This window comes from Ambystoma mexicanum, chromosome 3q (genome assembly GCF_040938575.1).
Source record: "Ambystoma mexicanum isolate Mex_15411 chromosome 3q, UKY_AmexF1_1, whole genome shotgun sequence".
Taxonomy (NCBI): Eukaryota; Metazoa; Chordata; class Amphibia; order Caudata; family Ambystomatidae; genus Ambystoma; species Ambystoma mexicanum.
Genome location: NC_090926.1, coordinates 335485309 through 335500234, shown reverse-complemented (window position 1 = coordinate 335500234; position 14926 = coordinate 335485309). Strand labels below are relative to the sequence as shown.

General features: G+C 45.2%; 1 protein-coding gene across 2 annotated transcripts in view; it reads left to right on the top strand.

The window, feature by feature from the left end:
- The window catches only part of CYFIP2 (cytoplasmic FMR1 interacting protein 2), a 279833-nt gene that overhangs the window by 144363 nt on the left and 120544 nt on the right, over positions 1 to 14926 (top strand). For both annotated transcript variants that reach the window (XM_069653932.1, XM_069653931.1), the window contains exons 14-15: positions 9309 to 9475; positions 10714 to 10861. In XM_069653932.1, coding sequence (XP_069510033.1) covers positions 9309 to 9475; positions 10714 to 10861 — 315 coding nt within the window. The remainder of the gene's footprint in view (positions 1 to 9308; positions 9476 to 10713; positions 10862 to 14926) is intronic.

Genomic DNA, 14926 nt, shown 5'->3' with positions numbered 1-14926 from the left:
TAACAATGACAATAAAATGTGCTGAAGAGGCTGGCAAGAAGACTGGAAGAGGTCTTGCTAAAACTAGTGCATCAGAATCAATCTGTTTTTGTGCGAGGGAGTCACGCAGGCACTAATATGCAGACGTTAATACAGACAATTACACAAGCGAATCAGTTGGACCAGAGTGCAGTGGTTTTGTCTCTGGATGCTGAGAAGGCATTTGACAGAATTGAATGGAGTTACTTATTCAAGGCCTTGGAGAAATTGAACTTGGAGAAGATCTCAAAGGGTGGGTCAGGCTGCTATAGGCAGGGCCAACAACTGCTGTGACAACCATACTGACATTGATGGATCTGATCCCAGGGTTCGTAAGCCTATCTGGTTACAAAATTACCTGTAACCAATCAGATGCTATGCCATTTTCAAAATACTGTACTAAGACAAATATAGTTGTATTAGGCTTTCATTGGTGTCCCTACAACATTAAATATCTGGGTATTTGGCTGACACGATCAGTAGACATAATCATGTCAGCAAATATGAAAACGGTAGTTTCAAATCTGAAATCGGATCTGGAGAGATGGAAGATACTAAACCTCCCGCTGTGGGGGAAAGTCAACGCATTGAAAATGACGAGTGACCCGAAATTCAATTATGTTCTCAGCATGATACCCTTATTCCCAACAAAGAATGTGTGGGCAGATATCGACAGGCTGATTCAGGGCTTCCGTTGGGATGATAAACCACCACGCATCAAGCTTTGGAAACTTCAATTTCCAGCAGACAGAGGAGGATTGGGTGTACCTAATTTCCAAGCCTACCACCTGGCTTTCGGTATCAAACACATTGCTCCTTTCCTGAGGCCTGTTTCGGATGATTGGACCTGTGAAGAGGCTAGTTTGTATGGTCCTCTATTGCCAAAGGCTATTTTGTCTACAAAACCTACCCGGATTTCTACCTCTGCTGTATTAACAGATTATTTTAGGTTGACTTGGAAGAAGTTTCTAAACTCGATGCAGACTGACCTGTATCGACAACTTGATTCCTCCATTGGGTTTAATCCATTGATTAAGGAAGGAAAACAAAATGTTATTTTGGCCTAAAGTGTTTGTAGGTGACGTAAAATAGATTGGGGACATCATGATAAATGGAAAATGGCTGACTTTCAAGCAGCTGAAGGATATTAAAAGCATAGCTAATTGTACTGTTCAAGAATATTGCTATCTTTAAAGGGCAGTTTTGAAAATTGGACACATGTGCCAAATCGATGCGGCTGAGATGGTGTTAAGAACATAGACCGAAGGACATCAAGTATATGCACTCATATTATCTCACACATAGAGCAATAGGGTATAATTAGAAACATGATCAGCAAGGTTGTCTGAGGAGATGTCTTAAACACTCTGGTCAAACTTATGTAATAATGTTTCCCTTTCATTGCTAAGCCTAGTGGAAAAATCAAGATTCTGCATAGGGTTTATTGGACACCTGAACGCTTATACAACAGGGCCTTAATGAAACTGATGCCTGCTGGGGGTGTGCTCACAGGATTGGCACCCTGGAACACATGATTTGGGAAGGTAACAAAGTGAAATATGTCTGGAGTATACTGATTTTGATTTTTAACAAGGTTCTGAGGGTGTCTCTGTACCATGATTTTGAGACTCTAATTTTGGGCGAAGACAGCCTGGTAGAGGACCTATCCAGTGCACAGAAAAAATGGCTGTTCAGGGGTGCATTGGTGGCAAATAAGTTGATTCTAGGGCCTCATTACACGGTAGGCGGTAAGGGTTTACCAGTATTTTACCGGTACCGGTAAACCCTTACCGCCTTACTACGAGGTCCCTTTGCGGGTTGGTACATTAACGCCTGCTTTTTACCAAGGCGGTAACAGTGATTTACCGGCATGAACCATGGCGCTAACAGTGCCATGGTTTACCACCTACCGTGTAATGAGGCCCTATGACTCATCCAGAAGTGGAAACCTATGTGGAGGAGATGCACAAACCTTCACTTATGTAAAGGGAGATTTACAGATGTCAGAGGAAAAATAGGCTGTATGGGGACATTTGAGGAAGATTTTTGGGGAAACTGCTATGTGGATCGTCATACCGTGTGATGTGTTTGCATAAATATGTTAATAACATTTTTTTAAAACAAGAACTAAGAAAAAAAGTACCTATGTTCATTGGAGTGCGCTCCTACATGATGGCCATTGCTGGAGTATGCCAGCTGCATTTCATCACTGGGGGTTCACCTTCGAGCAGACCCGTCAGCCCTTTGCCATTGTCTCAATACTCTGTCTTTAGCCCAGTTCTGCTCCTTCTTAGTGAGACTCTTGTACGCCTGCTCATCGATGTTGCTGGATTGACAGAGCAAGGCCTCTGCAACCTCTCAGCTGAGTTCTAGAGAGCTCAAGTTGAAAACATGTAAGATTCTCGAGACAGGGTAGCCAAGGTGTCCAGTCAAAGTTTCGAAAAAATAGTTTCGACAGGTAAAAGTTTTGACACAAAAGTGCTGAAATCAAAGTTTCGATTTTTTTTTTTTAAATAGTAAAGGGTTTATTTTAATCTGGTATACTTAAATAGGTGTTTTTAAAAAACGTGGTTTGGGGGGACCCCCCATAAAAATAAAAAAAAATAAAAAAAAAATTTTTTTGGACACTTTTGTGTCGGAACTTTCACCAGTCGAAACTTTGACTGTCGAAACAGTCACTTAGAACCGGTACCCAAGCATTTGACAGTCTTTCCAGAGAAGGCCTCCAAACTCTTTGGTGTATGACCTTTTGAAATATCTTCTCAAGGTACCAAAGTGGTCATATGTGTAAGCCCTGTTACTGTGCATCATCAGCAGCACCCCCTGCTCTGTCAATCAGAAAACTGCCTTTCTCATGCTGGTTTATTTCTAGTTTATTTTCTTCATTGCTGATTGCTCGGCCATTGTAATATCTAAGTGAGCTAAGAGGAGCCAAAGGGTACCCCTGTCCTGGCTAGATCAGCTAGCACCTGTACTATGGACTAGAGTTTGCTGAGAGCTCCTGAACCTCTCTCTTTGAGCCACAGTGCCTTTCAGGCACCTTTCCCCTATGCCACGAGGTCCTAGTTCTCCTCAGAACCGTTGCTGTTGCTCTTTCTCAAACTGTTTTTAGTTGGTCTTTCTGCCTGTACGCCACCCACCCATCCTCCTCTTGAACTATTCTCAATGTGTCCTTCTCTCCTCCTACAGCCCTCTCGGCTACTGCTCGCTTGTCCTCCTGCTGGCAGAATATAGGGGGTGGCTGTATGAGGATTCAGAGGGGCACGCTGCCACAACCAGCTGTGCTTACAGCCACAGCAACTCCTGTCTTTGCAGAACAAGCAGCATGGTCTATCCACTTCCCACATGAGTAAAGCCCAGTGGGCAAAATAGTTTCAGACAGGAGTGCCGTTCCTACACCTACGCTGCCCTTGGCCTTCACTCACCCTGCGCTTTTCTGCCAGAGCTGCAGGGAATGTGCAGAGCCTGCTGTTTGCATTGTGCTGCAATCAGCCCCAGTAAGCCTGTTGCCCTGCAAACTAGACAAGGGCAGAGACCCAGAGGATGCCCTGGTATTTCTTGTTTCAAATCTCACCCAGGGACATAGGAAGCTGAGGAAATGCTACATATGGAGGGACTGCCTGTGAGGCTCTACCAGAGACTCTCTCCAGGTGGAGGGGGTAAGGCGCCACACAGGTGCAGTCAGATGGAAAGAGGGGAGAGGCTTTACAGGTGGAGTACTACCGGGTGGAACAGGAAGATACACTACCGAGGAGGAGAAAGGGGCAACAGGGCTAGGTGAGGTTTCTATGTATTACTTCCCTTATGGAGAATTTAATTTTCTCTCAAATGTATTTCTCAATGTCCTAATATTGGCTCCCTGGCAGGATGGTGGCAGTGCATCTTTATTTTTATATAGTTTACTGGTGTACCTCTGTGCATCTTTATTTTGACTGCAAACGTGACCACCACAATGACCCAAAAGGGCTACCTGGTTGTGTAAGCCCTGTCTCTGGACACACTGCCATTGCTGGTCTTCTTTCTCCTTTCAAGGGTAGGACATGCCAATAGATGGGCATGCCTCCTGGTGGACTCTGTCAATAGCCAGGTAAGGGCAGCTGTGTGCTTGGGACTGGTAAGGACTGGTATAGGGTGCAGACCAGGGGTGGACTGGGAACCAAAAGAGGCCCTGGAAAACATTTTCAAGGTGGCCCCATATTACACATTTTGAGTAAGACCAACCCCTTTCCTATGAGAATATTTGAAAATAAAATAGGTTACCACACATAAGAGGGCCACAGTCCAGAGGCCTACCGGGAAAACTCCAGAGTTCCCTGTAGGCTGGTCCAGCCCTGGTCCAGACACACTACTCAACATCCTCTCCTTGAATTACCTCACAGGTGTCTCTGAGCTGATTATCTAGGATTGGATAACCACTCAGAGCTTGAATGCATGCCTGTTTCCTGATAGGTGGGCAAGGATCACCGCCTGCTGAGCATTTTGATGTATTTGGGGAGCCATTCTTCAGTCAACCACTGGTCTTTACTGCATCACCAAGACCTGGAAGGACACAAACATGACTACTAAACGTACCATTGGCCAAGCCAACTTCCGTAAGGTGAAGCTCAACTTCTCTCGACCAGGTGAAGCCTACTGTTACGCTCACCTGACTCCCACGGAGGCGCAGGCCTGGTTTGGAGTGCTGTTGCCTCTTCTATGGTGAAGCGCAGGACTCGGAAGATGGACAGGACCAAACCCCTCAAATCTGGCTTGTCTGGCTCACAGAAATATCCTTCTGTGTGTGAAAAGGGAGTATTAACAATCTGCGGGATAATGTGTAAGCCTCCCACTCCCTTCTCACCCTCCACGAAACCCTTCTGCGATTCCCCGTGAAGCCTCACCTTAGGCTCTGAAAGGACGAGCTCTCCATCCTGCTTCTGATGCAGGGGCGCGTTGTAATCCAGTTACTTCACTGGATCATGGATTGTAGAGAGTTCAAGTTTGCTTGACCTTCCCGGTAAAGTACTGTGAGAATTCTGTTTATAAGTATGAGCCCGAAATAATAATTGTCCGTTGTCTCTATTTCAGGTGCAGAACAAAGATTCCGAGATGAGCAATGGAACCGACGAAGGAAACTCAGGTGAGTTGTTTGATGAGAGGTTCCTTTAGTGTCCTTGCATTAATGCACTAATGCTTGTGTCTTTTTTCCCCATAGGGGCCGGGGTTCGGAAATGCCGGAGATATGGCACCGACCCGAAGTGAGAGGTGCAGTTCCAGTAGATATCAGGTAAGTCTTTAATGAGCGTTCAGGTAATGTCTTAGCATTCGCTCACTAACGCTGATGTCTCTTTTTTCCCGTTAGGGGCCGGGGTCCGGAAATGCCAGGATGCGGCACCGACCCGAAATGAAGTGGGAATGACCCAACAGGTAAGTCTTATGATGGCAAATTAAGGTTTTCTTATTCTCTTCCCTAGCTCACCTTTGTTCTTGTCTTTTTCTCCCTAGGCGCTGAAATGTGGCTGCGGATCCAGATGGTCGCTGATGAACATGGAGGTGCCTAGTAAAGGTGAGTGGAATGCGGCGCTGCAGCGATCGACGCGATTTGCTTTTAAAATGAATGTCTTCCTTTTCAGGATCGTCGGCGAAATGTCTCCAGAATGCAGAGTTTAGCAGGTAAGGACTCTTCTTTCTCCTATTCTCTTCTCCCTTTGCAGGTGTTCCAGGATGCTGGAGGGCGTGGCAGAAGTCAGGATGCAGGAGCAGACACGGTGAGCGTCCAGCTGCTAGATGCAGAACAACGCGAAGCGTGAGTTGCTGCTTGGGCGTGGCTTAAATAGCCTTCAAAGTAGTTCCAGGTATGTATCCTTCCTCCCAGGTATGTATTCTTCCTCTGGCCACACCCGTGTGGTTAAGTAGTCCCCAAAGATAAAGTAGTCCCATTCAGGCCTCTAGATGGCCCGGATGTTGCAGCATGGTCTGCATCAGGTAAGTTTACACCAAGCACCTTTAAACACAGTCATCTTTTATGAGCCTGGCGCCTATGGCGCCAGGACTCTTGTCCAATATGAGCCTGGCGCCAAAGGCGCCAGGACTGAGTCCAAAGGGCCCCTACTTGGGGCTGCTGAGACTTCCCTCGGGGACATGATGTCTGCCTCTGGGGTAGCTGGGCCTGGTCTGGCTCCTTGGAGGTAGGCATCATGACACCTACTGAAAGTGTCTCCCTCCCTCTATTTAAACTGTGGGGGCAATTTGTTTGACACCCTGCTCTGCGTTTGGAATGCTCTTCTGGCTTGTGGTACCCACCGATCTAGGCTTGCCAGGATGGTCTGCACATTTAGAGTGGGGTCCTCAGCTTGAATCTGGACACCTGCTTCTCCCCATGCTCTGTGTCATCCTCTTCTTACATATTCTTCATGGACTTGCTGTTGCCTGTGGCCTCCAGGCTACGTTAGCCCATTGGAGCTGAAGTCCTTTGTTTCCTCCTCGTTGACAACATGCCCTGGCTGGGTCACTTGAAGACTGCTCATTGCCAGTTGCATCGTCTGTCCTTTCACGGCACTTTGGGACATCACGCAGAAGCTTTCCTTAGCCAGGATCCTGAAGTCAACTACAGGCGCGGAGCATTTCCTTTGCAACCATTGGCGTCAGTAGTATTCCACAGGTCTTCTGACTCAGCTGGACGTGTTGCCATTCTCATGTGGAGGTCTCTTGTGCATACTTGTGCATAAATGTCTTAATCTCCAAAGTGTGCAGAGGCCTTACTTGCAGCCATTCCTGGCCTTCATCTGTGGTGGTGGAACCTGGATGTCGAAATATGCAGTGGGTCCCTCTGACTCTTAATAATAGTGTCTGATATCCTTTCCTCAAGGGACCTGTAAATCAATACTCGCCCATCTATATATACATATATATATACATCTATATAGCATTAACCACACGTACTTATTGTCGTTGCACTATGTTATGGTATGGTATGGGAGAACGTTTCGTATCGATTTCCACCTCTCCTGAAATACATGCCTCCTTACCTGTGACTCTTGTAGATTTGCTGAAGGGTTCAGGATGGACCGTTCAAGTCAGTTTTGCTGGCCTGCCTTATACATTGTAATGTCTGAAATGCGTTCTAGCCATTATCTGACTACTGGGCGGTGTCTTTTTTGGACGTCTTAGTGTTTTATGTATATATATTTAGTGTCACCTTGTAGTGAAGCTTAAACTCAAAGCACAGTTTTTCTTGTCACATAAAAATGCATATATATTGTACAGTATAAGCAGTGTGGGTGGCCTTTGACTTGGTCTCCCTTGTGATTGATCTGTAACCTAAGCCAGTGTTGCCTAAAGGCTATGTCCCACTGCCAGGGATGGGTGTTCTAACTATTGGCGAAGCCCTGGAGGTTTACTGTGGGTTGGCCTCTGCCATAGAGCCCCCCTCCTAACTGCTGCATATGCCCATTTGATGTAAGCGCCTGATGATCCAGGTGTCCGTTCTGGTGATCCAAAGGCATGTCAGTGTTGGAAGTGCATGTTATGGATTACACATTGACTTACATTATGTCACAGCTGTCCTCAAGAGCACAGCAACTCTCCAAGAGGTGCAAGGGTTCTTATTCTCAGAATAGCCAAGGGGCCTGCGAAGGGGCCCCTCTCTCTATCCTAGCACAGACGTCCCCCAAGCCAAGACTTGTCACTAATTATCAGTAGCCCCTACTAGCTACACAGTTATCTATCTAAAAGTAGTGGCCTAAAAGCAAACGCCAAATCTATCTAAATCTCCTTCTGGGAGCAGTATAAGTGGCCCCTGCTCTAAATTCCTCAATGTGACGTAAGGTAACGGCGTGTGCCTCCCAAACACTCAGGACCCACTTCATATTATCCTTCTAGGCTATGATGATCCTCTCCCTATGCCTCTGTGTCACTCGCCCTTTCATCCTCCTACTCGCCTCCCTCGCACTCCACCCATTCTCTCCCCCTCTCTATCTCTCTCAGACACTTCCTCCTCCAGCCCTCTGGTGTTCTTCTCTCTACTGTCTACCTCCACCCTGCAATCATTGGGGTATCCGATCTTACTCCCTACTACTCTCCCTCTGCTGTCTTCACACTACTATTACTCTCCAAACTGCTGCTACTCTTCCCTCTCCACACCACCACTCCCCTCTCCTCTCTACCCCACCACTAATCTTCCCTTTCCACACTACCACTGTTTTCCCCTCTCCACAACACTACTCCCATCCCCTGTACACTGCTACTACTCTCCCCTTTCCACACTATTTATATGCTCCCGTCTCCACTTTACTACTGCTACTCTCCTCACTACTACTCTCCCTCCACCCACACCTTCACCCACAGTCATCCTCCTTTCACTTCCCCACTCACCTACTCATTCTCTCCCTACTATCCATGGGTTATAAAGATAGTGGTTTGGTGAGTTTTCTGCTCCGAGGTGAGTTTAATGTCACTTAGTGTGTCAGAAATGCTGGCACGCGCCGCGCACTGACTAGCGCTGGCAGTGTCCTCGTGCGAGATGCTCAGCCACTTTGTGTGTTCTGCCTGCTGCGCAGTCTTCTTTGTGTCTCGTCCGCTTGGCTGTGTCTCTCCTTGGGTAGGGTTGTTAATCGTCTCTTCCACTGGTAAGGCTGCTGCTGATAATGGCAGTCCTGTGGAACACACAGAAAGGCACTGGGCAGAATTGGTACGCGCAGTTGTCGGATGATTGACCATGGTACTCAAATCATACATGGGGGCAGCTGGAGACGGGGCCCTCCCAACTTCCACACCACGCCTCCTCTGGGCAGGACTGACTCTGGGAATCCCTGTGATAGGCCTCGCACCCCAGGCTAAGAGGGGTCCCTATCGCCTCTTGGCAGAGTAAGGCCTCTGACCGTGTCATACTCAGCAACACATATTACCAACAAAAGATGCAAAACATAAAGACCGGCATTTACAAACAGTTACCCTTTTGAATACTACAGAAGTAATGTTTAATTTGCATAACTACTCCTTGTTGCATTCACAAATACTTCACTTACACACTTCGCAAAAACATTTTCCAATTCATGGTACCTTAGTTATTGGCTTTTCCAATGATTTGGGGCCTTCCATATTCCCTCTTTGACCCTGATGTTCTCTAGCAGTGCTGTTACAAGGAACCCTTCCTCATTCTCTTTGTCTGCCATGAGCTCCGATCTCCGGCGTCACAGAGGAGGGTGAGGGGGGGGTTCTTAATTTTCCTTGTGGTTTACATTGTCCTTTAGTACCTCTGTTTTTCCTTCCGTCCAATGAGTAACCATGGTGCCCCTTGTCTCCTATCATAGGTGATTGCCATGATCAAAGGTCTGCAGGTGCTCATGGGTAGGATGGAGAGCGTCTTTAACCAGGCCATCAGAAACACGATCTACGCCGCCCTGCAGGACTTCGCCCAAGTGACCCTGCGGGAGCCTCTCAGGCAGGCCGTCCGGAAGAAGAAGAACGTTCTGATCAGGTGAGTAAAGAGAACTGGTGGTGCTTGGAGTAGGGGTTCCCAGAATCAGGAGCCCAGCAGATCCATGGCTTGAGCCCTGGGCATTGTGTAGTATCTCCATCTGTAGAGTCCCAATAGCGATTACACGTGCTGCTGCTAACCATAGAACTGTACCTACTGGCAAGGGGGCGGGTTGCCGATTACACCTGAGAGAAGCCTGTCTCTGGAACTTTAAAGCCACACCGCGATGGGGAATTGTGGTGCATTGAGTACCACAGAGGAGTATAGGAGAAGAGAGGGTTTCCGAGCATTGCATTAGGAAGAAGGGCATTACGTAGGACCAGGCCGTACTTCGGTAGACTTTTTAGCTTGCATTATATGGGGCAGAAGAGCATCGTGGGATTCAGGCATTATGGGCAGTAAGCTGACCACAGGCCAGATTATCTAATGGTTGCACTGGTGCTAAAAGAAATGTGAGGCCATGCCCTTAGTCACAGTTCTGCTGTTGCTGTAGATCCGAATGGAGCAAACAGTTTTTGCCCCAGTCGATACTATCTAAATATTTTTAAATGGAGTGAAATGGTTTTGCCATTTTCTCTGCGAGTGTGATAGGGAATGGTGAAAAGGGGCTTTCTCCAAATTTAGCTCAGACACTATTGCAAAATGTATTGAATCAAGGCAAGAGAACTGAGCACCCAAAATGGCTTTACATTTTTGAGGCTTATGCAACAAGAAACACAAAAGATATGTTAGTCTACTTTTTCAATGGGAAAGGCAGGATTTATACCTGTGCCATGAAGCAAACATAGTACAAACCTTAGACTGCTTTAGTTTCGACCCACTGCAAAGGTATTTAATATGGAATGGTGAAATTCTGGGCTACACAGGTTTTAGATGGTGTTCAGTGAGACAATCTCAAATGGAGCTGGACAAATCATTTTTGTAACAAAGTTGAAGGGGCCACAAATTGAATGCAGGAAACCTTCCTAAAATTGTGTACAAGTGGTAAACTCACAATGCATCCAACCTGTAATGTTGGAAAGTGTGAAGCACCCCCATAAAGATGTTGGGTCATGTTTCTCTGATTGGGGGACGTTGAATGGCATTTCTCATGGAATGACAATACAATTATAGGAAGGCAGATAATGGCTGTTTGAATTGTAAACTACCACCTTTTGCATCCTAGGCCTTTTGCTGTGGTATTGGTTTCTTATTTTATGCAGTCATTCTCAAAGTTATTGGCTTTCTTGTTTTCCAAGTGTCCTTCAGGCAATACGGAAGACAATCTGTGACTGGGAAGGGAGCCGGGAGCCTTCCAACGATCCGTGTCTAAGAGGGGAGAAGGACCCCAAGGGAGGGTTTGACATTAAGGTTCCGCGGCGGGCTGTGGGACCTTCAAGCACTCAGGTATGTCTTTTGTGCCCCGCTCCGAAAGGGCTTTAATCAGATTGAGTGATTTCTAATGAATCATTTTATATAGTACTCTGACACCAACAGGAACACCCTGCACCAGGGACGTCATTTGGGGGTTGCCAGGGGTCGCAGTTGCGACCCCTGAGGTCTCCCTTGCTACCCCTATGATCTCCCTTGCTACCCCTAGAATTTATTTATTTTTAAAACGTTTTTATTTTCACTTTTCTTTTTTTTTAATGTAAGCTCCTGGGCTGTGGCCAATGTCATGTGGCTATTTATTTTTTGGAGTAGCTGACTTTCTTCTTCAGGCCTCTTAAAAAACGGGGTTCCACAGGTGTATCACTTTGAGCAGTAACACTAAATAAGAAAGAATAGGAATAACACATAGTTTGTCTTTCTGGAATTCTATCCAATAATTGCTAGTCTCAAAGGTTTATTTCCAGGCACGCTTCAGGTGGTTAGTCCCCGATTTAGCCTGTTCTTAAACACCTCAACTCAGCCTTTCACCCTTCTAAGGTCGATAAATGAGTACCAACACAGGTTGGGTGATATTGTATGTATATTTGATCTATATAAAGCGCTTAAGCATAAGTGCTATATAATAACATATTATTATCATTTGGCCTTGGACATCTGCTTGCATTCACAGTAATTTGGTAATATGGTCCTATACACACTGGTATTAACGATGCATATGGTGGTCCATTCTTGTATGAAATGTATATAACATAGTGATATGCAACCATATTTTTTTGTAGTGTACTTAGTAACAATATGTGATGTCCCTTCCTGTTTTGTCAATGGGTGAAAGGATGTGTTCCATCGCTTCCCGTGATATCACTTCGAGGTGGGGGTCAAATGACATCAATTGATATCAACAGAGGTCAAAGATCATGTGATGTCACTTCCGCTACCCCTGGCATTTTGGTGAAATGACATCCCTGCCCTGCACCTTGCATGGTTATCCCCGAAACAAGGTTCTTTTCCTTCGTCACATAGTAACGTTGCCACTTTTGAAACCTAGTAAGTTCATGAGAAACTGAGTGTGCAGTGGGCATAGAGATTAGAAGTATGTTTAAGAGTCATGGCTCAAACTACCGCATCTATGAGCTATGGGGGTATAAGAGCATCAGGCATTCCAGCAAAGGGGTTTGTGTGAGCAAGAGTCTTCACCAGTTCCTGCAAAGTATACAATAAATAAACATGTTGATCAAGTAAAATGTCTTCCGTAGAATAGAAACAATCAACAGTACCCAGTGTATCATGCACTAACCTAGCATGTGTACGCTCTCCCTCTCTCTCTCTCTCTCTCGCTATATATGTCTCTCTCACTCTCTCTCTCTTAGCCTCTCACCTTATCTCTTCCTCCCCCTCTGCATATGCTTTAGTGTTAGAGCCTTGCTGAGCTACCACAGTCCCCTCTCCCACAATGCATCTGAGGATGCCAAAGAAGGAGGGGCATAGTGAGTGTGCAGGGCTGTAGCTGTCTGGAGAGTTTGTGGTGTAAGAAGTGAGGTAGGAGGCTCACTGACTTTTGTAAAGAGTTGAGAGGGCGAACAAGGGCTGCATATCTGAGTGAGCAGATTTTCAAATTTAAAAAACAAAAAAATAGGACCACAATGTGACTGTGTCAGTCAACATAAAAATAGGACTATGTCTAGGCAGTGCTGACAGGGTTGGTCGGCATAGGATGTTCTCCAGTTTGTGAGCGAGCGTAACTTGGAATGTTAATTGAGTCATCTAAATTAAATATTTGCCCAAATGCAAGTCATACCATTAATGCATTATTGCATTGATTTGAATTCATAATCTGCGATTTACGATTATTCACACTGTTTTTTGTGGAGATGTGCAGAGAGCTACTCAGTCAGAGCACTAATCAGAAGTGGCAGTTCTCATTAGGGTTCCTTGGAGGGAGGATGGTTTCTGCAGACCCCCTGCAGCCCATCCTCTCCAACCATCCTCCTCACATAACTCATTGTTTGCTGTAGCCACGCCAGTTGTTGATGACAGTTGCGTGAACATAGAAACAATACAATGGCAACCTTTTGAGGAGAAAAGAAGACATTTGTGGTGCATTTAGGAAGTTTTAGTCCTCTTTATAGATAATCTTGAAGTAGTTGATTTTCTAGAATGTATTGGTATTCCTGAATTAAATGATAGTAATAGACTTCCACTAGAGGAAGACATTTCAGTACAGGAAGTTATTGACTGAATGGGGCTGATGTCCCCTGGCAAATCCCCAGCCCCGGATAGATTCCCGATCGAATTCTATGTCGCATTTAGTGCTTCACTTGCACCCTTTATGGTTGACCTATTTAGGGAGATTATTCATTCTGAACAGTTGGCCCATTCTATGAAAACTGCAGTGATCTCTGTGATGCCTAAACCTGGGAAAGAGCATTCATGCTGTGGATATTATAGACCCATATCTCTGCTAAATGCTGACATCAAACTTCTGGCAAAGATTTTTGCTGTGCTCATTAACCCATTGTTGCCAAAGATGATCCATCGAAATCAGACAGGTTTAATCTTTGGTAGCAATAGCCCAGGCAAGTTAAGAGAGCTCTTGGATGTAGTTCATTTGAAGTGTGGCTCTCCGGAACCTTACGCAGCAGGTAGTATTGATGCGGGAAAGGCATTTGATAGAGTAAGTTGGTCTTTTCTTCGACGTATTGATTAAAGTTAATTGTGGATCGTGAGTATTAAGGCTTTTTAATGCATTATATAAGGAGGCTGAGGCAAAGGTTTTGGTGAATGGTTGCTTGTATGATAGTTTTCCAATTTATTATGGAACTCGGCAGGGTTCTCCCCTATCGCTTCTTTTCTTTGCTCTTTTGATCAAGCCACTGGCCATCTCTTTTAGAGGAAATTATGGTATTAAAGGTATCTCGTTGGCTGACTGCATCTCAAAGGTCCTACTGTATGAGGTTGACCTTCTAGTCTTGCTTTCTGACCCTGAGCCATCATTTAAAGAGTTAGTATCAACTCTGCAGGTGTTCAGCCATGTATACATTTACAAGATTAATGTTTCCAAGATGTTGATTTTTCCTATATCACCTGATTGCCATAGAGACCTCCTGGGTGTTGAACGGAGTTCTTGGGCAGATAATGGATTTAAATACTTAGGTATACAAATCTCTAGACAAGTAAATGCGCTGCTGACTTGTAATATCCATGCTAAACTTGCTGAAATAACCATATGGTGTCTAAAATGGAGTAGACTGAACCTGACGTTGTGGGGCAAAATCAATGTTATTAAGATGGCTCTACTTCCAAAACTACTTTATGTTTTTAGTGTGCTCCCATTCCCATTAATTGGAAGCTTAATACATGACATTGACAACGTTTTTCTTAACTTTCTATGGGGACAGGGGGGCAGATCTAGGATCGGTAGAGATATACTAATTAAACTTGTATGCGTAGGAGGATTTGGTTTTCCAAATATCCCTTTATATCAAAGTGCCTTTTCTCTTTGCACCTTGCACTTCTGTCTGAGGGGTGACTTTTCCGAATTGGGTTGGAATAGAAAAATCTTGTGTTAGTCCAGTTCCCCTAGATTGTCTCCTAAGTATGGATAAGAAACTAAATATTGATAAATCTCCCCCTTTTGTTTGGCATGTCCTGAAAAATTGGAAGAAAAGCTGTGAAACATCAGGGATAAAATACCTCTGAGCTTGGAGTCACCAACCTGGGGGAACTCAGCAATTCAGTTTAATAATCACTCCTTATCGTGGCCTTCTTGGCAGTCTTTGGGTATCTGGAAAAATTGGCACATTTTCAATCGGACGTCCATGCTTAGTTTTGAGTTCCTGAGATTTAAATATAAGCTGAAATTGTCAGAAATACGCCGTTATTGTGTACTTTGTGGGATTTTCGAATTATTATTTGCACCACTGAACAGTGTTATACGCAGTGTTCCCCCATTTTGCACTTGTCTGAAATTGAACCACTTTCAGCCTCCAGTTTGTATAAGCTTCTTACACCAACGGAAGTTAATGTGACATCCGAATGTGGAAGGGGAATATGGAGTGTGGACTCAGGTTTTGATCTTTTGGA